This window comes from Triturus cristatus, chromosome 9, assembly GCF_964204655.1.
Source record: "Triturus cristatus chromosome 9, aTriCri1.1, whole genome shotgun sequence".
NCBI lineage: Eukaryota > Metazoa > Chordata > Amphibia > Caudata > Salamandridae > Triturus > Triturus cristatus.
Window position 1 is genome coordinate 951,562,015 of NC_140592.1, and position 27,592 is coordinate 951,589,606.

The window sequence follows — 27,592 nt, forward strand, 5'->3', positions numbered from 1 at the left end:
TCCTGTCAATGTTTGTATTTATTCATAAAATTCTGCAAGGTAATGCGATATATTGTGATCTTTCGTATTTCTGCATCGTACTACCTTCAGTGATAGTAATATTCATTAGAATAATTCCTTGCTATATGCCAGTACCCTAGAACAATTCATAGCAATAGGTATGTCCATATAGCCCTAAAGGAGTGAGGACAGCAAAGTATCTCTAAGTTGTGGAGCACCCCCCTAAACCTACCACAGGCAAGATTTTCAAAAATTTAGACCGATTGAAATACTAAAAAATCCCACCTCAAAACTACATTGCAGCATCGATAACACACACTGCTAATTACATGCAAGTCTAAGTAACGAGGAAAGGTTCATCCTAGTCTTACATTTTGAGATTTTAAAAAGGCATTCTACCCCTTTAAAGCTCCAAGAGCTTCACTAACCACAATGCCTTGTACTGACTGTTCCCTCACAGAGTCCGTTCTTTCTGAAGTGAATAGTTTAGACTAGTAATACATTGCAGAAGTTTTTATTTCAGATGCCAAAGAAGAGAAGGAAGTGTCTTTTATGACTCCAGTAAATATTCCTAAGATGCAGAACCAGGACTACAATTGAGTAACAATTCATTCTGCATTGTAGGATCTTCATTGATAGTCATAAATGTTAGAATACAGTACAAAGCTAAAAGATGCCATAGTCCTCGCGGTTCTTGACCATAAAGAATAACAACTCTATCCAATATGAGAAACTAAACCACAAAACAAGGTTAACCTATGAGGTTTCTCTTTGGTCAGAGCAGCTTGACCAACTTTAAAGTCCTAGAGGCGATACAGTCTTGTGAAAGTGGAAAGGAGTCCTGATATAGGTCTTGTTTAGGGAGAAGTTGGTAAATGTTTGTTGTCTCGGTATAGCACTGGTAGTGGGAACACCATTATTAACAGAATCCTGTATGCATTAGATGCAGGAAGGAAATAATAGTGTAGGAGCAACGATTGAGCTGGAGACTAGATTGTACTCTATTGAAGCAAACCGGAAACATGCAATTCAGTTGAAAAGGAGGGATCTTATATGCTGCCCTTATCTACATATAAAAGAATTATTGATCGTGGCTGTATAGTTTTCTGTACTTTAACGATGGCTACCATGTTGTGTGACTCAATGTGTGTTGCGTCATCACATTGTGCCACGCAACGTGACAACCACTCTGAGAACAGAAAAAGGAATATTTTCTATTCTTTCAATATGTCTGTTGCATTGTCTGACACAAAGTGATGCTGCAATGTACGGCCATCTAAAAAGTATAGGAAACATGTTGTGTGATACAACATGATTGCATAATGCATATTGTGGCCCCCAATGCAGCAGCCATCTTTAAAGCATAAAGAAAAACAATGTTTTCCATGCTTTTAACAAGGACGGTCATCACTATTGATGTTGCCAGGATCAGCATGTTTTAAAAGCACCGTTATGAAGGAATGTGGAGTTTTATAAACTACTTGTCCAAAAAAACAAGAAATCTACTTTCCCTATAAAATCCACTTGCCACATTTACTGCCATAGAGTGAGGTGACAAATTATGGCAACATTCTCATAATATCAGAGCTCTGATACTAGCTTTTATGATTATAACAGGGATCCAGATATTTCAGAGTTTGGATTCCACCAAGGTTCTGTTTATTCCACCTTACTTATTATACTGGAATGTGAACATACCAGTGCTCTGTTTATGTCAAATCTTTAAATATTCATAGGTTCTGCATATACAGAGGCTCTGTGTATAGGCTCTCTGTGGGCCAGCTCATACTTTATGGTAGGGGTCTGAATATTCCAGTCTTTTCATTTTGTTGGACCTCTGGTTATTGCAGAGTTCTGGTTGTATCATTGCTCTAATTTAAACATTTCTCTCTTTGTTCTAGGAAACGTATAGAGTGCACGTACACCATAAGGTTTCTTGGTGCTAAATCACATGGAATGCTTTTCTGTTGATGTTCTGAACCCTAGCAGCATGGGGCACCTTGCTCAGCACTGCTAGCAGACCTCATCTTGGAATGTACCAACTCATGATTTGTTCACAACTTTAGTCTCTAAGGGCTATGTCTTCCTCTCTGTCACCTACACCTTGTTTAAGAACCACACAGGGCAGCAGGTGTCACAAGAAAGCAAGGATAAAACTGGAGACCATGTTAGGCCTGTGTCAAGAGCAGTTAGAGAAACACATAGGCGTGCAACAGTTGGTACTTGCAAATGGAGGGTAGGGCTAAAGACCATGTGGGGTCTGTATCGAGCAGGAACGTAATGAAGCTTGAACGGACAGAGGACTAGTACCGAGAGAGCAAGGTTCCAACTGTAGACCATGCATGGCCTGTGTAGAAAAAAGGCAGGGAGTGGGAATGTGCGTTAGACAGGAGGCTGCTTGTTTGCGGCCCCATGCTGTTTTTAAGTCAAGGTTGGTGGTGACATTGCAGCCCTTTCTTACTCTTGTTTGAGGAAGTGTATGGTGAATTGCTTTGCAGATTTAAATTTGAGTGTTCACTAGCTGTCCGAGATTTTACTGTTAGTAAACCCAGATTGTGCCTGTAGTCCAGTGCGTATGAGAAAACACAACAAACCAGGCCTGAAGTTCTGATTTTGACCACATTGTGTAAGTCTTTGGCATATCACGGTATCACAGTGTGCCTAAGTTTCCTTGTTTATCAAAAGTGTAAGCCTGTACTAAGGGCTGTATGAATTATTGGATATTAACACTTTACATGTAGATTAAACAGCAAGGTCTGGTCAGAGATAAATAAGTGTGGGCCCAATTCTCCGAGTAGGTGATGTGGGTAAGTTTGGCATACATGCTCTGTAATTGGTTTTGCACTCATGAAATTATTTACTTGCATGAATATTTTCATGTGAGCAAATCTAGTCACAGGGGCTAAAAGCAGATGGGAAGGGGTAAATACAGGACTTTGAGGGCAACCACAAACATGCATGTTCCAGGCTATTCACCAATGCTTCTTCAACCCCTAAGTACCCAGGAAAAGGTGGGAAACTTACTTCTGACAAGATTAAAATCTTTGCAGGGAATTCAGGGCACCTTCAACCAATAAAGGTGGAAATGTATGTCAATAGGTTTTTCCATAGCCTAAATATTTTCCTTTGGCATAAAAAATAAAACACAGTTTAAACAAGTGAGTTTGCACTTGCTAAGCTGATATTTGCAAGAGCAAATATACACATATTCATTTGCCTATGCAAAAGTTACATCTAAAAACATTTGCTAGGACTGTGCCTAAAAACCTGCCACTGTTGCAGATTTACTAGCCTATTCTGTAAACTCTTACAAATGTTTGCAAGGTGTAAATCTCCAACTATGTAAGGTCACTGTTAGACCTGGCCCTTTTGGCAGGTTTATCCCCAACCATTTTGCCTTTTGCCTCCTATTTTTCTGACCCGGTTTTTGTTGGCTATAGGATTCTGGGCACTTTAACACTGTTGATCGGTGCTAAAATCCATATGCTCTCTATGTAAATTGTGAATATGATTGGTTAACCATGATTGACATATTTGATGTACTGGTAAGTCCCTAGTAAAGTGCACTGAGTGTGCCAGGGCCTGTAAATCAAATGCTTTACAGGCCTTGGGCTTGCAGCACTGGTTGTGCCACCTACCTGAGTAGCCCTGTAAATGTGTCTCCGACCTCTGCATGTGCAGTTTTAAACTGGCAAGTGCATCCACTTGCCAGGCCCAAACCATCCCATTTCTTACATGTTAGTCACCCCTCAAGTAGGCCCAGTGTACCCCCATGGGCAGGGCGCCGTGTATGTGAAAGGTAGGACATGTCCTGGTATGTTTTACATGTCCTGACAGTAAAATACTGTGTATTTAGTTTTTTACTATTGAAAGGCTGTCTGTCCCATAGGCTTTCATTGGGGCTGCACTGTAACATTTTACATGTGTAACTTTCAATTAGGACAAGATTGAGAAATGGAGTTTAGGCTCTCTGAACTCAGAGTTTAATAACGCCTTTTAGTGAAGGTGGTTTTTAAATTATGTGTTTGAAGATGCCACTTTTAGAAAATGGGCATTTTCTTGCTTTACCATTCTGTGTGCCTCAGGCTGTTGGTGTATTTAGCGCCTGGTTTTGGAGTGACAGGAGCTGGGGATGTGCATTCACGCTAGACAATCACAAAGGGGTTTGAAAAGTGATTCCTTTTCTGTGTGAGGGGTGGGTTGATCTGCAGTTGCTGCATCTGTCTGTGGTGGAGGAAAAGGACTGACTCTTTTTGCCCTGCTTGTGGACAATCTCCAAGGGCTTGTGCGTGCTTGCTTCCTGTTGGAAGGCTCAGGGAAATCAAAGACTCCATGAAAGAGATTTGCTAGCTCTAAATGAAATCTGCCTAAAAGGAGAGCTGTGAGGAGCACTGCCCCTTGTGTGTGAGCGGTGGGTTAGCCTGCAGGTGCTGCTTCTGCCTGGGGCAGGTGAAGGACTGAACTATTCTTCACCTTGTTGTGCAGGGTGAGCTCTTTGTTTTGCCACTTTTTCAGCTCATGGCAGTTTTCTCTTCATTCCGAGGAGCAAGGAGTTGCCAAGCACAGGCTGAGCTCTTGCCAGGCAAAACCAGCACCTATGGTTTACTTTTTACAAGCCCCGCACTTGCGGAGTGCTTCAGGCTCTGCCACTCTGCATTACTGGCACTTGTGGAATTGTGCGGCCCAGCACATGGTGAGCGCTATTCATACGGAAAGGATCAGTGATTGTCTTATCCCCCTGCATGAGTGCTGAATACAGCAGGTGGAGAGCCGGTCTGGTCATTCCTATGCAACCCCTCAGTACGCCAGGATCTCGCTGCTAGAGAAGCGCTGGCCGCACTGTGAATAACCCCCTCTGCGGGGCCCCATCTTCAGGGAAGCCTCACCACAGCCAATGGGTTGCTGTAGCAACCACCAGGAAAAGCCGAAGGCCAACATGCAGCGCGAAACAGAGACCCTCGCCCCTCCCATCTGTTGCAGCCAGACAACCAGCACTGTGAAGCACAGGTTAGTCTTGGCCAGGGACAAAGGGGGAACAAGTGCGGTCTTGTTGCTTCCCCCACGGAGACCAGTGGGTAAGCATTTGAGTCTGATTTGTGCATTAAGCCGAACAAGCAGGAATCCTCAACGGAGGTCCCACTTGGCCCCTTTCTTTCCTGACCCATCCACTCTCACTGCACAAGCGGCCTGGCAGCCCCCACTAGGGGCAGTGAGTAACCATCCCCCCTCCCCACAGATTAGGTGCACCGGGATGGTGCGTGCGGATTGCCTTACAGAGATCAGGGGAAAGGGTGTTTGGCAACATGGATATTCCTTTTGGGTTTCCTCACATGCTGCATGTAGGTTCAGTGGGGTGGTAATGGTTGTTTACTTTGTCTTCTGAACGCAGAGTGTTTTTTTTACTGAATCTACCAAGCCTAAGTTGTGCAGGGGAAAGAGTTTGGTACCTTCAAATCTAAAAACACATTTGTAAGGTGATGTTTTCATCGTATTTTTATGACGTGTGCAACCCATAAGTATTTAATTGATTGCACTAACTTGTGATGTTATGACAATTGCCTCTTTGGCAACGTGATTTAGGATCTATGTGATGTCATGACATGTGGCCAGTTGGTAAAGTGATTTATGTGATTGTGGTCTAATGTTTTTTATGTATAATACATAGGATATTTTTATATCATCTTGTGTGGAGGCTTTCTTTTGTGGTGTTCACAAAGAAAAAACCTTTCTCTACCTATATATTTCAATATGTACACCGTATCATCTATTTAAGCATAGACACTCTGACTGGACCAACGGACAGAACATTTAACACAAAAAGAAAGAAAATATTCATTCTTAGATTTTATTTTTCATTTTTATCTAGGTCAAAGAGATCAGTTCCGATATAATCATATATTGACAGTTTATAGATAATAATACATTAAAATGACAAAGTTTTTATATACAACAGCTTGATCAAACTCAAAGAAAGATCCCATACAAAGTCATTCACAGCACACTCTCAGACTCACACCAATGTCATACAGCACCATCAATACATACGTCACACTTATACCAACAATAACCTAAATAAACATAGAGGCCCCGCATACAATGAAATCAATATTCGAAAATCAATGTATAAATACTCAATACTGTGCCTGATTGTACATATTTTGTTGTAATTTCAAATACAATTTCAATATTTGACAGATGAAAAAAAGTGTTAGGAGGTCCTCATTAAATGCGCCGACGAGCGTTTCGGTGACCACACCCTAATTCGGGTACCACCTTCCTAAGGGCGTACAAAGACCGTATGGAACGGGCTAGCGATGTAATGGGACCTGACGGATACAAAATAGTATAAAATAAAGATTTAAATTATAAAACTAACATTGAATAACTCATTTATATAACTTCTCTTAAATTGCACATATCGCACAGTGGTCATCAGTCACGAGTGTCAAAAACACAAATTTTCAGGATTGGAACAGTACTAGAAATGGGTCACTAGAACCCCTGATGGAAGTCGCACCAATTTAAAAAAATGAAATCAAATTAATAATAAAATGAAGTAAAAGACAAGCTGAAAAAAGATGCAGTGTTATAAGTTTTTTGAAAATGTCCGGCACTGGTCCCGGTACATCGATGATATTGTTTTCATCTGGACCGGTGACCAGGCCTCTTTGGATGAATTCATCGAATGGATGAATAAAGCAGATGTTAACCTTAAGTTCACTGCACATATGAGTACAATCAAATTAGAGTTCCTCGACGTTTGGGTAGAACACCAGGAATCCAAACTTTTCATTTCTTTATAAACCAAACCCACGGCTAGGAACACACTTCTCCATTTTGAAAGTTTCCATCCGAGAAGTCAGAAGGATGGAATACCGTTTAGTCAGTTTCTACGCTTACGTAGAAACTGTACTACCATCAATGACTATCTCTGTAATGCTGAAATCATGAAAGAGAAATTTATTCAAAGAGGATATCCCCCCAGAATGGTTAGGGATGCACTCAAGAGAGCTCGCTTTTACAACCGCAACTCCATGTTCCAACCTAAGAAACAGGATCAGACAGATAAGCTAGTTTGTGTCACGAAGCACTCGCCTATGGATAATAAAATCAGACAGATCGTCAATTCACAATGGCACATTTTAAATTTGGACACTGAAACAGCCCATCTGCCAAAACCTTTGTTTGCGTTCCGCAGAAATAAAAACTTGAGAAATTGGCTAGTTAGGGCTAAACAACCGGAACAAAAGGGCTGGATACAAAAGTCCATTGAGGGAGCTTCTCCCATTAATGACAATCACAAGTGTGGTACATGCCATGCATTCGCCAACGCCATTGTTGGCGATCAAATCTGCATTAATGATTTCAATGTAAGCATGAAAGAGATGACGAATTGCAGGACCTCAAACTGCGTTTATGCCATCCAGTGCCCCTGCCTGCTCACCTATGTAGATGAAACTGCGAGAGAGGTTAGAGTAGGGATAGGGGAACACAAGTCCAACATTAGACGATCCAAGCATGCAGCTCCACCTGTAGATCACTGGACAGAAAAGAGACATTTTGAGGAGGATCTTCGTTGGACGATCTTGGAAAAAATTCGCCATCAAAAAGGACTCAACAGTAACAATACACGCAGGAAGCGTGAAGTATATTGGATCTTTGTCCTCAATACTAAGGATAAAGGATTGAACGAATCCCTTCCATGGGAAAATGCTATTTTATAAGACCTCTATATGTATGGGTCCTTTGCGCTTGACACTAAGAATGTATGTTTTAACGCATTCCCTCCTTGGGAATGTGTGGGGCTGTCAGATCCCTTTATACCTTGACCCTGTCAGCCTGATTCACCGACTTTGAGGGTTTATGCATTGTCAAGCATGATCTAGCCTAAATGCTGGAAATAGCTTGATGGGTTCTGTCTTCGGTTCATTCATTTGCGTCTAACTTACTTTCATTTCAATTTTCGTTTGAACTGTATTGGTCTAGGCCTTTTCGAGAAATCGTTCTTTTTTTGGATTTGATTTATTCATGCGGTAGCGTTTTTATTCCTGCTAATGTATGGAATTGGTTAAGCGATGTAACCCTTGGTACGACCGCTACGAGTTTGTTATAACTTTTTATCAATTCGGCATTGATTTCATTTCATATGTATTTCTTTTGGGACCTTGGCCCTTTGAAATACTCTGCTCAATTCCCCCATGCATTTGATGCCTTAGTAACGGCACGCCTTCTTCGACCACGGAATCATCTGTTGGCCTATTTAAACGCTCGTAAACATTTCGCGTGTGTTTATTGAACCGTTTTTTTGTTCATCCATCTGAAGGACGCCACAGTCGGAGCTTTCCTCGATCGGCTGCAATACATCATTCCTGCAAATCAGGTATTTTAACTTGGCGCGCACCGTTTTCTTTCCTTTTTTTTTTTCTGATTGTTTTTTACGCGTTGAGCGCATTCGTTATTTTTATATATTTGAACCTCACTCCCCTATCTGGACGGAAACGCTCTCTCTCCAGACCCGGGAGGCCGAGCGGCACGGACCGGAGCCCCACCGACCGACCGGCGCACGCACGCCACATGGATGCGGGAGACGCACACAGCGGGCGCCGCACGCGGGGCCTGAACGGCGCGCACGGAGCCGCGGCCTATGGCCTGTCATCAGCCGCCCGGCCCTTCAGTCGGCAGTATGACCACGAGGACTCCCGCCCGCGCCTCGAGCGCTCCCTGTACCTGGCCTCCAGCCGGCTGGGCCGCAGCTGCGAGCGCTCGCCCTACCTCTCCAAGACCAAGGAGCGCCGCCTGCGGGACCACTCGCCCTACTTCACCCGCTCGCCGCTGGGCCTGGGCTATGGCCGCAGCCCGTCGCCGCTCTACCCGCCGCTGAGCAGGAAGCGCTCCCCGCTGGGGCTGGGATATGCCCGGAGCCCGTCGCCCTACCTGCCGCCGCTGCCATGGGCCCGCTCCCCGCTGGGGCTGGGCTACAGCCAGAGCCGCTCGCCCTACCTGACCCGGGTGCGCTCGCCGCTGTGGCTGGAGCCTGGCCGGCACCGCTCCCCGCTGGGGCTGGGCTTCAGCCGGAGCCTGTCGCCCACCTCCCGTCTCTACTATGACCTGGACGTTCTGCGCTACGACCGCCTGACCCGGGTCCCCTACCCGTACCGGTCCCCGCCGCCGCGGAGCCGCCGGCGCAGGAGCCGCTTGCCCCGCTACCCGCCTCTGAACAGCCGCTCCCCGCCGCAGCGAGGGCGTCCCGGGCGGCCGCCGGCCAAGGAGCGGCCCCGGCCCCGCCGGCCCCCGCAGCTCTTCCAGCTCAAGGTGACCAAGTTCCCGGCGCACTGCTCGGACGACAGCGTCCGCCAGGGCCTGCAGCACGCCTTCAAGAAGCACGGCCCGCTGGCGCGGCTGACGGTGCAGGGCGCCGGCGAGGAGCGCTACGCGCTGGTGGCCTACGGCCGGGCCAAGGAGCGCGACGAGGCGCTGTCCGCCAACCAGGGCGCCCCGCTCTTCGGCGTGGAGGTGGAGGTCCGCGTCTGCGAGGGCACGCAGGCAGCGCTGACCGACGAGGAGGTGGCCTTGAGCCGCGAGGCCTCCATGACCCTCTACGTGGGCAACCTGGACAAGGAGACGAGCACGGCCGCCTTCCAGCCCTTCGGGGAGGTGCTCTACGGCGAGATCAAGGTGGCCCGCCACAACTACTGCTTCGTGCAGTTCGCCGACATCCTGAGCGTCAGCCGCGCCATCCGCCAGATGAACGGCAAGCAGCTGGGGCGCAACAAGGTGGCCCTGGGCTTCGGCAAGAACCTGCCCACCGCCTGCGTCTGGCTCTACGGCCTGCTGCACACCGGCATCGGCGACAAGGCGCTGCTGCGCCACTTCCGCCAGTATGGCCCGGTGCTGAAGGTGCTGCACGACACCGCCAAGGGCACGGCGCTGGTGCTCTACAAGGACCGCTACAGCGCCACCGTGGCCGTGGGCAAGATGCGGCGCGCCACCGTCGAGGGCCACCCGCTCAAGGCAGTCTTCGCCAGCAGCAAGGGCCAGCTGGCCTTCTGCCGCGCCATGGAGGCGTCCGGCCAGGACGTGGGGGACTTCCACAAGGAGCTGGCCCGCAAGGCCTCCGACTCTCGCACCGGACTGAACGAGGACGAGAGTGAGATGGTGGCCGAGGCCAGCGACGAGGAGGAAACGCCGATGGTGGCCGAGGCCAGCGACGAGGATGCCCTCGACGAGGAGGCCCACGACTCGGAGGACGAGGAGACTCCGGTGGAGGAGGAGGAGGACGGGGACGAGGAGGAGGAGGAGATAGAAGAAGAGAACGAAATCGAGGAGGAAACGAACCCCTCGGAGGACAACCGGGGCGAGGACACTGACGGGCCTGGGCCACAGGGCGAGGCTCCTGCGGACCCAGAGAAGCCGCGGCCGACGGCCTCCTCGAGTGACTTTTCATATGGCAGAGGATGGAGATCTTTTTTCAACACGAGCTTTGGGCAAGGGGCGGGCGGGAGGGGGGTTAGTTCCAAATTGGGGATGTTGTGTTGTAAACAAATTAGTTATCTTAAATAAACAAAAAGGTTTTGTTAAAAAAAGATATTTGAACCTTATAACTAAACCTGTCTGTTTGTATATTAACAGCTTATTCAAACTCTGCCATTATACCCGCAATCTCGGACTAAAGCCCGTGTCTTTTCATCATCTGCTTCTCGATACCCAGAGATCTGTGTATTCAGGTATTTTTACCTTGCATTAAACGGCTATTCTGCACACAATAGATGAGATTTTGAACTTATGCTCTTCTTTTATTCATGTTCCTCTCGGTGTGCAGTTTCCCAGGACTAGAACAACTATCGCCCCTGGAATTTCGTTGAGCACGGACTTTGCCTCTTTAACACTTCAGATTGGTGAGTTATCACATGTATTAGTTAGATTATTCTGTTTTGCGAGACCTGGCTTATATGCACTCGTAATTGGTTTGTAGTAAATGCTTTTATAAGAAGGCAATTCTATTCTGTTCACAGAATTTCCTTAACCATCTCGAGTGTTTCCTTCAATCCTTATGGTGCTGTATCCAATTTTCTAATATTCGCTCAATTCATACGCTCCTACAAACAAGGTAAAATAGTTCCTTTGCCAGATTTTTGTTTCTTTTTCTTTTAATCTCAGTTAGAGACTGTGTCGCTAAAAACATCTTTTCCAATATTTATCTAATTGGAAATCCATTTGTCTACCTAGCTAATTTGATTTATTAAGAACCTTGGCGGCCCTGTGGGGATTAGGGCCGCTTTTCCTGTGTTTTTCTTACGACTGGACTTTGCGAGCCACAGTTTGTTTAGTCCTTCCTATTCTATACTGGTGAGCGTGATAATTAGTCATCTGTTTATTTTAACTATTGCACTGCAAGCTTGCTGCTTATTGTGTTGACTAATAATACATGAGCTACTTTAGTCCTTTCTTTATTCTATACATTCTTACTTTTTATTTGTTATGTTCTTGTTTTCATCATGTTTGAGATTTTTTGATATTGGGCACTATTCGCCTGATTTTCTTGATTTTTCTTCTTTATCTTTTCTGGCCACTCCCTTTTCCTTTAACCCCTTCAAATATCTTCCTTAAAACTTATAACACTGCATCTTTTTTCAGCTTGTCTTTTACTTCATTTTATGTATGATATGTAGATTTTGTGATCTACAAGTGGAGCTGCATGCTTGGATCGTCTAATGTTGGACTTGTGTTCCCCTATCCGTACTCTAACCTCTTTCGCAGTTTCACCTACATAGGTGAGCAGGCAGGGGCATTGGATGGCATAAATGCAGTTTGAGGTCCTGCAATTCGTCATCTCTTTCATGCTTACATTGAAATCATTAATGCAGATTTGATTGCCAACAATGGCGTTGGTGAATGCATGGCATGTACCACACTTGTGATTGCCATTAATGGGTGAGGCTCCCTCAATGCGCTTTTGTATCCAGCCCTTTTGTTCCGGTTGTTTAGCCCTAACTAGCCAATTTCTCAAGTTTTTATTTCTGCGGAACGCAAACAAAGGTTTTGGCAGATGGGCTGTTTCAGTGTCCAAATTTAAAAGGTGCCATTGTGAATTGACGATCTGTCTGATTTTATTATCCATAGGCGAGTGCTTCGTGACACAAACTAGCTTATCTGTCTGATCCTGTTTCTTAGGTTGGAACATGGAGTCGCGGTTGTAAAAGCAAGCTCTCTTGAGTGCATCCCTAACCATTCGGGGGGGATATCCTCTTTGAATAAATTTCTCTTTCATGATTTCAGCATTACAGAGATAGTCATTGCCCCGGCTGCTCCATCTTCGCACCCGGATGCTTGAATACTATGGCACTTTACCACTGGCGACTTTAAGCGTAGCCTATGGATTGTCCTTCCGGTTTTCCTACTTTTCTTGTGTGCAACCTGTTTTTCATTGCCTAGATTGTCCGTTGCAATGGGCTCTGGATCTGTGTCTGTCAACCCTGGTGTCTCCTGCCCCGGATTATGATCGGCTGATGAGCCCCTTAGTGGCTCATGAGTTGGACTGTTGTGGCGTCAGGATTATGGCCTGCGCAGCCGCACATGGAGACCTTGGGAATTGGACATCGGAATGGCTGCATCTGAATTCTTAGCAAGAAGTTATCTTGAAGTTCACACCAGTTGTCCTCGCGTGGTGCTAGAGGCTCCGGTTGTCGAGGAACACGTGTGTTCCTTTCCCTTGCTGAACTGGATGGCTGGATGGCAGTTAATTTTGCGGACCGCTCCAATGATTTCCTCTTGGAAGCTGTTGGAACTTATTGCGCATACACATTGATGGATTGAGTTTTTTCACTTCGTTTCATGGCTTTTTCATGATTTTTTCTCAACTCCTTTTTAAACTTTTTTTCTTTTTTTCTCTTCGAACTTTCCGCTTACCTAATATGGACTCACGATTCAGGCCCTTGGTTCCGTTCTTTCGAACTTGAACTCTGCCTTCATGCAAGTGCGCCCCTAGTGGTTAGTGGTTCGATCAAGGGGGGGTGTAGTGAAGATTACTATCTCCTTATGTACAATGCTAAGTTAGCACAACCGCGTAAATGTTAGAAAGCCATTTTGTTGCTTTTGTTGCTTTTGCTGCTTTTGCACACGACACTATAGTTACATGTTATTATTTGAGAAATGCTTACTCGGCTTTGCTTCACATGAGAACTGTCTGTTGTTAACATCCTTAACAGTGAGCAGCGACCTTGGTCTGTACATTGTGTAAAGAAACAGTCTGGGTCACTAGACGGTGCATGTTGTGAGGTACAGGTTGATCGTCCCACTATTTAGCCATAACACGCATGCAGCTGCAGTTACCTGAAAGACGAGTGCTTTTAATATTGCAGTACAGCATGTTTTAGATTCATTCAGAAGAAGAGCATTCCCAGGAGAGAGCCTTGCTGATCCTGTGATGTGATTCCACTAAGCTGATCCTTACGGTATGGGGTTCCCCATTCAAGCCTAGAGACCTTTTATTAGCATAATAATAATAATATTAGTTTGCTAGAGAAAGGAAGGTGGCCGATTGCCGCTGTCATTTTATTATGATTGCTCCTTTCATTTTCTATGGTATTGTAACAATGCTGATGGTTCTGATCTTGACCATTTGTCTGCTTATGTTAGCCAAAGTACTGCATCTTAGAACGCGAGGTTTATAAAATAAACTCCTTAAACTTTTACTGCGTCTCTGTTTATTCTGTTGTGGACTGGTGTAAGAATAATTACGAAAAGGTATTTCTGATCCCTACCACTCCTGAGAAATATTCTAAGTCGCTTGATCTGGGTTGTCTATACATTGGGACCGCCGAGCTAGATCTCGGATAACGAATGGGACACTGATGCTGGCCGGATAGGGGTTCTGGGTTCTGAGGTGAGTTTTGGTACACCACAATTCACTGAGGTCCTGGGTTCCTGCGCATAGTTCTGTGCATAAGCAGAATCCCTGCAACACTCCTACCCGGAGATATGAACACAATACACAATATATCTCAAAAGGAAACAGGTAAGTAAGCACAAATACACAGTGGTCTCCATGGGGAGACCAAACCATATACTAAAGAAGTGGAATGCGAACTGCGACCGAAGTCGGGACTTGACTCAGAAGAGCTGGGAATCCAAGGAACCACCCGAGGTAAGTAAACACGAACCCCACGGAGGCTGTGTGCAGAGTAGAAACACAACTGCGTACTCAATGCAAGTGAAAGGGGAACTCTGGGTCACAGTTTTGAAGAAGGACCCTTCCCAGTGGACCCTGGAGAAACCCCGTGGAAGATGGAAGGTTGGAGAGTCACCCCACCCATGGATACCTACACCAGGGAAGCCGGGTGCATAGGTGTGAAGTGATGTCGGAAACTGCTGTAGACCACAACGGAGGACTTCAGTTAAGATGCCACTGGCGAAGAAGGTGAAAGAGTCTGGTGGAATTCAAAGATAGATTCTTGAAGAGAAGTACCTGCAAGCAGAGGAGACAGTCTATGCCACTCGGGAGTTACCAGGAGGCACGGAAGACCAATGACCACCGATAACGGAAGATGCAGAAGAGTTAACGGTGCCCATGTCGCTGCAGCTGTGAGGACCAGGCGATGCTGTGGAAGACCAGGAGCCGTTCACGAGCTGTCCCATTTCAGAAGCTGAAAACCAGGGGGTCGGTGCCCGGCAGGAGCACCAACAAGTCTTGGCAGCAGCCACAGATGGGGTACACTAAGAAGGTGCATTGTCAGGACCGGCTAGGTCCAAGAGACTCACCAAATGCAGGAGAATCAAAGCAGGCCACAAGCAAGCAGGGGGAGCCCACTGATGCCAAAGAAGACCTTCAAGAGAACTCACAGGCCAAAGACACAGGGGTCGCAAGAGGACCTTGAGCAGCTCACCAAGGATGCAGGCCCACAGTGCAGAGGATGCGATGAGGACGAACATCTTGGCAGGAAGAAATACTGGGCACTGGAGCTTCTTGTAGCCCGAAGATCTCTGGAGGACAGAGTCAACAAGTGTTGGCAATGTCAAGTTGATGCTGTGCACAAGGGTTCTGTTCCAGTAGTTCCGATGAGGGATACTGGCCTCAAACTTGCTGAGAGGACAGTGCAGGTCTCAAGGGAGTTGCAGAACCACCACCTGTGTTGTTGAGCCTTTCGAAGTCCATAGGGCATCAGTAGCAGCAGACCGGTCATCTTAGTTGCGGTGCCTGCAGATGCAAGGGAGTGACTCCTTCACTCCAAGGGAGGTTACTTCAGGTGTCCTTGATGCCCATAGGCCTGGGGAAGAACCTGGATGAAGCACAGGCACGACGACGAGACCAAGAGCTGAAGGATTCTCCCTTGATGCAGTCTTGGTTCCCAAAGCAAAGTCCAACGAAGTCCAAAGTGAGACATTAGAAGTAGAAGTGGTTTCCGATCCAAATCTTGTCCCATGACGAATCTGAAAAGCCACCCACAGGTAAGCCCTTAAATACCCTCGGGAAAGGGTTGGGACGATTCAGGGATCCCTCCCAGAGGAGGGGTTGTCCAGTTTTATGCCAGAGCGGGAGCCAACGGCTCCCTGAACTGGTTCCAACTGGAGTATGCAAGGAGGGCACCAAATGTGTCCTTAAAAGCAGTCTGGTGGCTCTGACAAGCACCCCCACCCCAGCCCAGTACACAAAGTCCTGTCTGGGAGGTGGTCACACCTCCCTGTGGCAGGAAACCTATTCTACCTTCCCCTGCTGGAGCTCAGCTCAGCAGCAGGAGGGCAGAAACATGTCTGTGGTTGGCAGCCGTACTAGCTTGCTGTTAAACCCTAAAAGTCTTGTACCGGGAATACATGGAGTCCCCCAGTACCTGGGATCCTAATCCAACACTGGAATTGGTGTTGGAGTAGGATTCGAACATGTTTGATACCAAACATGACCGTTTTTGGTGCAGCCAATATATAGTTTGACATCTCGTAATTTACTAGATGTCCACTATGTGTTTAGAATGGCTGACCACACTTACAAAGCCTGGATAATCGACTCCGGGGTTGGTAGGGTGTGTCCTGCTTATGCAGGGCACCCTCACACTTATAACCTAGCCTTCAGGATTGAAAGGCCTTCCTCAGGGGTGACTTATAGGTTTTATGTGCAATGACCTCAGGTATAAGAAAACGTTTATCTGTTATGAGTGGTGCTAGCACCAGCCCACACAGGCTGCAATGGCAGGCCTGTAGACACAGTTTGAGTGGTCTCCCATGGGTGACATAATACATGCTGCAGCCCATGGGAGACCCCTGGTGTACCTATTCCCTGGGTACCTTAGTACCAAACACTAGGGACTTGGAAGGGCACCCCAGTAGCCAATTGGGAAGTACTTAACATAGTCAAATTTAGGTAGAGAGCAGAGTGACTGGGTTCCTGATTAGCAGGATCCCAGTCAGACTAGTCAGAAAACAGAATAACACCAGTAATGGTGCTAAGGTACCCGCAGATTGTGTGTGTGTAAATATATATATATATATATATATACTGCTACAACTCTCCTTCTCGCATTCACCATCCACTAGAGAAAGACAGCACTCGCGGGGGCCGTTTCCAAAGTTTTATTCACTGGAAACTGACACGTAAACAAACAGACGCGTTTCGGTAACAACCTTCATCTATGTTTACCGAAGCGCCCGCCCGCCATGATTTTTAAATCGTATTGCAATTCATCAACATCGATGAGGGACAAACGTCAATCACGTAGTCTCAAACATTTCCTCCCCAATGTCTGCGCCATCTTGGAATGTCAAATTACCAACAAGCCAAGGTTATATACACTCACAAATGCGCACAGATCTACTAAATACAAAGATTGAAAAATTAATCAATGCATATATATATATATTCACTTAAAAAACCATAGGTTTCACACATGTTATAGTTAGCTGGGCATTTTCCTCATGAAAAACCAATGAAATTCCCCCGTTATAGTTAGTGCAGGCAACTATAACTCACGCGACCGTAATCCGCTGCTGATGACGTCAGATATTACATCACTGTATTTACACATTTATATACCCATGTCTTCTTCCTTTTTTTTTTTTAGCTATACATATATATATTTTTTTTTTTTCAGAAAGACACATATGTCATCAGTGATGTAATATCTGATGTCATCAGCAGCGGATTACGGTCGCGTGAGTTATAGTTGCCTGCACTAACTATAACGGGGGAATTTCATTGGTTTTTCATGAGGAAAATGCCCAGCTAACTATAACATGTGTGAAACCTATGGTTTTTTAAGTGAATTTGCAAGGTTTTTTAAATGCTAAGTTACTTTACGCCGTTCGTGCCGTGCGCGCACGGTGCACTTCGCGCACGGTGCGCGCACGGTGGGCACGCGGTGCGCTTTGCGCACCGCGTGTCCACTTCACGCAGTTCGTTCCGTGCGCGCACGGTGAGCACGTGGTGCGCTTTGCGCACCTCGCGCCCACTTTACGCAGTTAGTGCCGTGCACGCACGGTGCACTTCCGTGCGCGCACGGTGAGCACGTGGTGCGCTTTGCGCACCTCGCGCCCACTTTACGCAGTTAGTGCCGTGCACGCACGGTGCACTTTGCGCACCGTGCACGCACGGTGGGCAAGCAGTGCGCTACGCGCACCGCGCGCCCACGTTACGCTTAATGGGCCATGTACGCACGGTGCGCTTCGCGCACCGTCCGCACAAGGAGGACACATGATACGCTTTGTTGTAAAGGGTTTTGGCATAAACTGTTAATCCGCTGCTGATGACGTCAGATATTACATCACTGTATTTACACATTTATATACCCATGTCTTCTTCCTTTTTTTTTTTTAGCTATACATATATATTTTTTTTTTTTTCAGAAAGACACATGTCATCAGTGATGTAATATCTGACGTCATCAGCAGCGGATTACGGTCGCGTGAGTTATAGTTGCCTGCACTAACTATAACGGGGGAATTTCATTGGTTTTTTCATGAGGAAAATGCCCAGCTAACTATAACATGTGTGAAACCTATGGTTTTTTAAGTGAATTTGCAAGGTTTTTTAAATGCTAAGTTACTTTACGCCGTCCGTGCCGTGCGCGCATGGTGCGCTTCGCGCACGGTGCGCGCACGGTGGGCACGCGGTGCGCTTTGCGCACCGCGCGCCCACTTCACGCAGTTCGTTCCGTGCGCGCACGGTGAGCACGTGGTGCGCTTTGCGCACCTCGCGCCCACTTTACGCAGTTAGTGCCGTGCACGCACGGTGCACTTTGCGCACCGTGCACGCACAGTGGGCAAGCAGTGCGCTACGCGCACCGCGCGCCCACGTTACGCTTAATGGGCCATGTACGCACGCTGCGCTTCGCGCACCGTCCGCACAAGGAGGACACATGATACGCTTTGTTGTAAAGGGTTTTGGCATAAACTGTTAAAGTTGCTCAAGTCATGCACGCACACGGGGGGATTGACATAGCGATTTTATTTTAAAGCATTTATGCCGTGCGCGCACGCTGCGCGAACCTCGCGGAATTATTTTCATTTCTATAGTGCGCGCACGCTTCGCGCACTCGGCGATTTACCCAAAAAAATTAAATTTTTTTAATTGCCCTTGGGGGACCTCCTGGGACCCCTTGACCCCTGCTAGGGGGTCAGGAACTGTCCAGCGTGCCCCCTTTACATGTTTTTCTCCTTTGTGTTTCACCCCCCTCTCAGTGCGAGAGACAAAATGGCGGCCGACACTTCCTGGTTTCGACCAATTCGAATGTTTACTAAGATGTAACAACCAATCAGAAGTGCGCTCACGGACGGCCGAGTGCGCGCACCCTGCGCGCACGCTGCGCGCGTATAGATATATATATTGATTTAAATGCTATTTTCTCAGAAAATACTGAACAGATTTACACCAAACCTGCAAAAGGCACCAAACGGACCTTATGGCTACCTCTCTGCCAAATTTCACGTAATTCTGTTCAGCCGTTCGGGCTGTAGCTGCGACTAAAGTCCCTATGGAAAAATCCATGGGGAAAACGTGTTTTGGGACCCCCCCTTTTTCTCGGCCCCAGCTTGACGAATCACCCCGAGACTTTCAGGGTAGGAGCGGAGCGGAGCTCCCCATTAGTTTTGAAAATTTCGCGAAGATTCGTCAATCGGCGCCAAAGTTATTCAAAATAGAATTTTGAGATTTCCTATGGAAACTCGGTCCTAACTATAACTATCTACTGGCGACCGCCAGTAGATAATATATATATTAGGCCTGCTTTTCTATAGATTGAGCATTTTTTGGTTTGTTAATAACTTTGGCCCCATGTATTTTCCACAGACTTCTATAGACAGGGCTGCAGGAAAAACTGAACGGAATTACACCAAAATTTACAGGAAGCGTGATCTTGGTTCGCAAATTATGCTTTTGTGATTTGATGTAAATCTGTTCTGTAGTTTTTGAGATATTAAGGGAAAAAAATAATTGTATATTTTGGCAGTTGGGCTCGCAAGAGTCTTGCGGATATCCAACAAGAGCGCGAAACCAGAAATTGAGGCCTGTGATTGGTTGAGAGGTGTCTTTTTCCTGTGAGCCTCAAGTCTTGCAAGAGTGAGCACTCTGATTGGCTGTTGGAATGTTAAAAATGGGATGGCCGCCATTGCTGTTTACTGCGAGAAATTGGAGGTGTTGTGAATATGAAGTAAAAAAGCTATATAAGGGGGCAACAGATAGGCATACCGTTCTCCTAAATTTAGAGAGGTGTCTAGGGGATAAGTACTGTGAAGAAAATAAATGCATATTGTTTTTAACTAATTTTTAAGATTTCACAGGACTCTTGTAGGATCATGAATAGTAAAAAGGAGCAGATGAGTTCTCAATACACTCTATTAGTTGCAATGAATATTGTGATATTTGTATTTGAGAGGAAGTGTGTAAGAGAGAAGTACTGTGATGATTAGAATGCTAATTCTTTTTTTTAATGTGATCGTGCAAGAATCTCGCAGGATCTTGAAAAGTACGAAGGAGTAGGTGATGTGTGAATACACTCGGCTATGCAAACTTGTCACTGTAAGGAGGAGTCTTAATGGAGATGGTGTTTTATCAGACTTTACTATTTATAGCCATTGGTTTGAGAAGAGGGCAGTCTGAAAGGAGAGCCCAGTCCCTCCCTAAACCCTTCTATTCATATCCGTCATTACAGACCGCGGTCTCAGCACAGAGACCAGTACCTACATACAACCTACTATGCACACCCCTCATCTGAGAGACAAGTCTGAAATGAGAGCCCAGTCCCTCCCCACACCCTACTATGCACATCTATCATTACAGAGAGGCCAGTCTCTTCCAACACCCCTTACTGCGCATACCCGTCATCTGAGAGAGAGGTCTAAAAGGGGAGGGCAGTCCATCCCCACACCCTACTATGCACACCCGTCATCTGAGAGAGAGGTATGAAAGGAGAGGCACACCCTCCCCACACACTACTAGGCACACCCGTCAACTGAGAGAAAACTCTGAAAGGAGAGACAGTCCCTCCCCACACCCTGCTACACACATGCATCATCTAAGAGAACGGTCTCAAAGGAGAGCCCAGTCTGTCCCACACCCTACTATGCACACCTTGCATTACAGAGAGGTTTCTGCAGAGGTCAGTCCCTCTCAACACACCCTCTATGCACACCCATCATCTGAGAGATAGATCTAAAAGGATAGGGCTATTCCTCCCCACACCCTACTGTCATACCGGTCATCTGAGAAAGATAGAGCGGTCTGAAAGGAGAGCCCAGTCCCTCCCCATACCCTACTACGCACACTTATTACACACTTATTACAGACAGAGGTCTCAGAAGAGAGCCAGTCCCTCCACACACCCTACTATGTACACACGTCATCTGAGAGAGGGGTCAGAAAGGAGAGGGCAGTCCCTCCCTGCACCCTACTACACACAGCTACCATTTGAGATGGGTCTGAAAGGAGAGGGTAGTCCCTCCCCACACCGTACTACACACACTCGTAATCTGATAGAGAGGTCTGAAAGGAGAGGCAGACCCTCCCCACACTCTACTATGCACACCCGGCATCTGTGGGAGAAGTCTGAAAGGAGAGGCAGTCCCTCCCCACATCCTACTACACACACCCATCTTTACGGAGAGAGGTCTCTGCAGAGAAGCCAGTCTCTCTCAACACACCCTACTATGCACACCTGTCATCTGAGAGAGTGATCTAAAAGGAAAGGGCAGTAATTCCCCACACCCTACTATGCACACCCATCATCTGAGCGAGAAATCTGAAAGGAAAACCCAGTCCCTCCCAACACCCTACTACACACACTTATAATTACAGAGAGAAGTCTCAGCAGAGAGGCCAGTCTTTCCACATACACTACTGTGCACACCCATCATCTGAGAGGGGTCAGAAAGTCAAGCCTGCACACCTATCATTATAAAAAGTACGCTCTCACAAGAGACTCGCAAAAGCAAACTGAGAAGCACTGCCCCTTCGGACTGAACGCAAGGGGTTGCCTCTCTGGCTGTCGTGAGAGGCTCGTGAGAGTGGTTTAGCCATCGCTTTTAAAAAATAAATAAATATCCAACCATCTTTTATTCACTACTATATTATAGAGGAGCATTAAATAATAACTGAAAACAAGATACTAAATCATATATAGTGGATGACAATGAAATTTAGAACTTTACGATCCTGCGAGTGTCCCACGAGCATCTTGAAAGAGTAATGACACCTCAAAAGAAGCTGGTGACATCTGATCTCTTGGTACTATTTTGTGTGATTGATCTCAGATTTACAATAACTGAGCAAATAAACTATTAAGATTGAATATGTATCTATTTAATACATGCACACATTTTACAAAGATTTTGCAAACTGTGAACCATATCCTATTTAGTTGCAATAAAAAAATATTTTTACTAAAATAATGTCTGAACACATGCATTATGAAGTCATTCTACCATACAAACTCTTCCCCAAGAAATGTATTTACTTTAAAAAAAATAATAAAAAAATATATATATATATCAAAAGCCACAAGTTCCGGTAATGGGATCCCTCTGTCACGGGCGGTCCGAGCCAGGAAACCGGATTTCCTAATATTTGAAAACACCCACTCTCGCCGTCACGAAAGTAAACTCGGACTCCGAAGCTGCATGCAGATACTTTAATGTTCAAGTGCAAAAACGACGCGTTTCACCTTTACGGCTTGATCACGCTCGAAAGTGCAAACAAACCACCATGTTTAAATACATTAGTTCATTAAAAGACGGGCTTACACATGACAGCAGGAAGGATGTTACTATGGCGGCCATCTTGTAACATTGTCTTAATGAAATCAATACATATATATGATAACACAATGTTTGCAAATTCAAAAAAATATATACACAAAATGCATATTAGGCAGATCCGGAATATTAGGTTGTGTTAACGATTATCAAAAATCAAATATCAATCGCCCAAATGGACGTAAATACGTAATGATTGCACATATAATATCGAGTGGCCTGTCATTCATAGGTAACTGTGTATAACCATGTCAGATTGTCGTACGCCCTTGTATTTATTGCAATTGTGTCTGCCTATATAGGGCAGGACCCTGAGGAGAAAAAAGTCAAAACTTCCTGATGACGTAAATTACGTTGTCGTTTGTTGTCCAATCGCCCCAGTGGGCGGGACCAAAAAGGTCTCTGGTTAATGCAGAAATCATGCGAACAATAAAATCTACATTACTCAATATTAAACCAGGGTTTGTTATTGACATGTACGTCCTAGGTCAGAAGAGGCCTTCAGATAGGACTGCCTCACACTATACATATAGTAAAAAGTACATACACCAGTGCTCCCCAAGTGGGGTTAAAAGGCAAAAAACAATCAACCACGAATTCAAATTCCTATAGAGTTAGAACCCTAAAATTACCCATCGAATAATAAGACTTGATACAGACAATCATTACAATAAGTGTGACATCCTTCCTCAATGTTCATGAAACACCGTCTGAAATATAAACAAATATAAAATTCAAAATTTAAAATAAGTCTTCAACAGCTTAAGCTCAACCTTCATTTGTACTTTATTCATGCAAATGTACGGCTAATTCCTCGCTCATATTTAAGCCCTTAGGTGCGAGGCTTTCAAAATCCACAATGTACCGGGATTCTAATTGCCTCAACAATAATTCCCGATTACCACCTCTCCTTCCCAGATTTACAGAATCAATAACAACCATACGCATCTTGGTTTCGTCTTGAAAATGCTGATCAAAGAAATGCCTAGCTACAGGATACGCTCGGTTATTGTTGCGTATGGCCCGTAAGTGCTCTAACACACGTTTTTTTGCTGCATGTTTGGTACTGCCGATGTACCATTTTGCACAGGGGCAGATCAACACATACACGCAGTGATTAGAGTTACATGTAAGTTGCTTTTTTATTATGAATTCCCTTTTGGAATTCGGTACCTGTAGCTTAACACAATCAATGCTGTTTCTGCATGCTTTGCATTTCTGACAACATTTAAAGCCCCCATCCTTATTTTTAAGATCATCCTCATTGTTTGTGATGTAGCTGCAACTTAGCTCATCAGCCAAACAACGACTTTTTCTGAATGTGATCTGTGGGTTGCTACTCAGATCTGGTTTAAGATGTTCATCTGTGAGTAGCACATGCCAGTGTTTCCTAAAAACCTTGCGTATTTCGGCAGCTTGACCTGAAAACGTGGTGATAAATCTGATTTTTTTCTTCTTTTGTTTCTTTTTGTTTGGGATAAATGAGTTCATCACGGGTTTTTGTTTCCACCCTGGAAATAGCATCTTTCACAGTTTTGGCACTATAGCCTCTCTCCCTGAATCTCTGGCACATAGTAACCATCTCCCTTTCATATGCCTCCTTGGTGCTACAGTTCCTCTTGGCTCGTAGCAATTCCCCATACGGGATGCTTCGTACCAGGCTCCCTGGATGACTACTGTTAGCATTTAAGATGCTGTTACCCGCCGTATCCTTGCGGAATAATTTCGTAGTCAGATGGTTATCAATGACTTCTAGGCGGACATCCAGAAATTCCATTGAGTTTTTGCAAATATTTTCAGTGAACTGCAGATTACAAGTGTTTCGGTTTAGTTTGTCAATAAAAATACGAACAGAATCTTCATCCCCACACCAAATGAAAAAAATATCATCAATGTATCGCAGCCACAGGGCAACGTTGTTAAATTCCTGCATATTGGCCACCACCTGCTCCTCCCACCAGCCCATGAACAGGTTTGCATAGCTGGGGGCGAAGCAGGTTCCCATAGCTGTGCCCTGTGACTGCTTGTAGATGACATCATTAAAAATGAAAAAAATATTTTTGAGGCAAATCTCAATCATTTCTAATATCATTTGAGAGTGATGTAGTAAAGAAATGGATCTGGTTTTAAAAAAGTGTTGGATCGCCAATAACCCCAGGTCATGTTGGATGCTAGTATATAAGCTACTAACATCCAAAGAAACCAAGGTATACTCTGTCTCCCAATGTATACCATCGATGATGGTCAGAAAGTGCGTAGTGTCCCTAAGGTATGAGGGTAAGGCAACCACATAAGGTCTCAGAAAATAATCAATGAACCTTGAGGTGTTCTCATATAGTGACCCAATGGAAGACACTATGGGTCGTCCGGGTGGATTTTGCATATCCTTATGTATCTTAGGTAATAGATACAAGATTGGTATTCTAGGATGTGCACAATACAGGTAACTGAATTCTTCCTGTTCTAACAGTCCCCTGTCTTTCCATCCCACCAGAGTTTCTCTATATGTGATCTTGGATTTTAGTACCTCTGCCATATCCGTTTTACAGTAACAGTTTACATCCTGTAACTGTCTCAATCCTTCTGATAGATATTTTTGTTTGTCCAAAACAACCACATTGCCACCCTTGTCTGACTGGCGGATCACAATGTTGTGGTCCGCCTTCAGGTCATCGATGGATGTGATTTGTTTTGCTGTGAGATTTTTCCTATTTCCTGATATTTTGTTGTATCTCATTTTCTGTAGGTCACACAACACACCTTTCTCAAAGATGTCAATAGCTTTGCATTGTACATTGGGAAGAAATACAGATTTTGGTTTGAATTTGCTCCCTGGATTGTTATCCAAATTTTCACCCCATGTATCCCATTCGGGTACAGACTGACTGACATCAACATTCTCTGTCATGTTATACAATGCATGCATAAGTTCAACATCCAACACATTGAGATTGCTCTCTCTGTGTGTAACACTTACAGTTTCTTGTTGTTGAGGTTTGGTATTAAACCATTTCTTGAGTTTGAGTTTTCTTGCAAACAGGAATAAGTCGATACGGGTCTGAGTATAATTCATATTGGAAGTAGGGCAAAAGGTGAGGCCAAGTGACAAAGTCTCAATTTCTTCACAGGAAAGAGACCGCTGAGATAGGTTCACAACTGTCATATTTGTTGTTGTTTCTTGCCCCTTGTTTCCATTCCCATCGGGCTTCTTTCTGCGTTGCTTCCTCCTCTTCTTGGCCTGTTGGTTCCTCTTGTTCTTCCTCTGTTTCCTCGTCCTCGTCCTCGACCCCTCGGTGCCCCACTGTCTTGTTGATAATCTGTCCTGTTTTGGTTTAACAACTGGAACTGTAATAAAAAATTACTGCCTTTTTTCTGCGTGTCATAGTTGATTTCTTGATTAATGCCAGAGGCGGATACATCCGATACGTTACCATCAGAAACATCACTTTCAACCAACTCCTCTGTTGTACCCACAGCCATAGGTGGAGCTATCATCGTACCCGTTTTCTTTTCAAAAAGATGGTCGTATTTTCTCTGGAAGGTCAGTGTTCTACCAGCTTGATAGTCTTTATAGTCCCGTAAAATCCCTGAGCACCCACCTTGGATCAAGTAGGACTACCTGTCCCATAAAGCAATTCTGCAATTCAAAGTCCCAAATGGGCGGAGGCACATGGTAATAAGTCCACACAGCTGCCGGGACTTTCAACACACGCCAGTGATCAAGGGCATGAAGCCCGAAACGTTTGGCGTCTTGCTGGAAATGCTTCTTCGCATTTTGCCTACTGCCTGCAAATAAAGAAGGTGATACTTACTTTCGTGTTGGCGTCTCTATGCAGGGCAACTTGTGATGTTTGGATATATATATATATATATATATATATATATATATATATATAATATGTGTGTGTATATTCACTGACAACAAAACAAAGGTTAAATTAATGTTATTGTTAGGTGAATTTCTCAGTGACAATGTTAACATTTTAAACAAAAAGAAAACACAGCAGTTCAGCAGTTATGGTTATTAGCACTAACTAGAACATGCGCCCCCGCCATGCAGTGCTTATGACCTTACATATGACATGATTTATGACATCACTCATGACATCTCAAATGACATCATTGATTCTTCCCATTCTCCCAGTAAACAGACCCTGCACAATCTCATCAGCCTCCTGGGCCTTTTATAAGACATTAGGTCTAAAGTCGAAAAGAGTAATGGGATACAGTATCACTTTAATATTATCTAGTTATGTGCTGCCACTTTTGCTACCCCTCTGGATTTGATAAAGTGCTCTAGTTCTGTCTTGCACAGTATTTCAGAACATACTTCATGTTTCACATTTGTGATTACACTGTTAGTAGAATATATGACTATCAATGTATTTTAACATGATTAGTAAGGTCAGTTATTGGATAAATGATACCTTGATTCAGTCTAAGGCTTCGCCTTCTGAATATTAACGTCTGCATTTTATTTTTCATGTGTGTTTTGAAAACAAGGCATGTATAGTTTTGTAATTAGGTGTCTTGAAATCATCAAATTATAGTGAACAAAACCTTTAGGTAATCACCATAAAAAGAAGGAGGGTTAAGTATGTTATGGTTACATTTTAAATAAATGGCTAGGGCCCGGCCTGGCTATGCTTTACTATATGCAGCATCAAAGTAAGGCTTCACAAATATGGTAAGAGTTGTTACATTTTAGACTGCTAACCTCAAATTAATGCAAGTCAAATGTGCTATTGAGCTGTGGCTAAGATACGTTAGCACACTTTCTCCATCACTTATGATCAGCCAAGCAGCGAATCCCTGTTTTTCTGTGTGTTCACATGTCAAAGTTTCGTTTTCTTAGACACATCAGTGTGTATTAGTAAAGAATCCATGTGAAGTATCTGGTTCAGAATATTATACTTGGAACTCGGTTTGAATTAGGACTGTTCGGTCACGTCAAATAATATTTTTTCTGCAGTGCCACGTGCAGTATCCCTCAATCGTGCCTTGAAGCGCTGTTCCCATGGCAGCAACCATGTTTTCTTGCAAAGATTCCAGCCCTGCATGACATCGCACTTAATAATATAATTTATTATTGTCATTTTACATTTTAATCCGCCCAAGCCATTGCTGTATGTTGTTCATATATCTTATCTTTAAAGCCAATAGACTAACCTTTAATTTTAGGGAATGTCTGTACAGAATAATGTACCCTACATGTACACTAAAAGGGTATTTATTCATTGTGAATATTGTGCTGTGTAAAGCAGTTATATGTCACAGCAGAGCACCCTTTTAAATACATATAGGCACACAATATAATGCAGTGTGGAAACAGGAAAGGGCGAGCTGTACAAGCAGTACTTTG

The 27,592-nt window shown here is 44.8% G+C and overlaps 2 protein-coding genes across 2 annotated transcripts in view; both read left to right on the forward strand.

Moving 5' to 3' along the window:
- EML5 (EMAP like 5) overlaps positions 1 to 27,592 on the forward strand; it is a 1,456,757-nt gene that overhangs the window by 351,913 nt on the left and 1,077,252 nt on the right. The window lies entirely within an intron of this gene.
- LOC146799135 (uncharacterized) lies at positions 8,575 to 12,499 on the forward strand. Its single transcript, XM_085627527.1, has 3 exons — positions 8,575 to 10,506; positions 10,630 to 10,724; positions 12,433 to 12,499. Exons 1-3 carry the CDS (start codon positions 8,575 to 8,577, stop codon positions 12,497 to 12,499), a joined length of 2,094 nt encoding a protein of 697 aa, XP_085483653.1.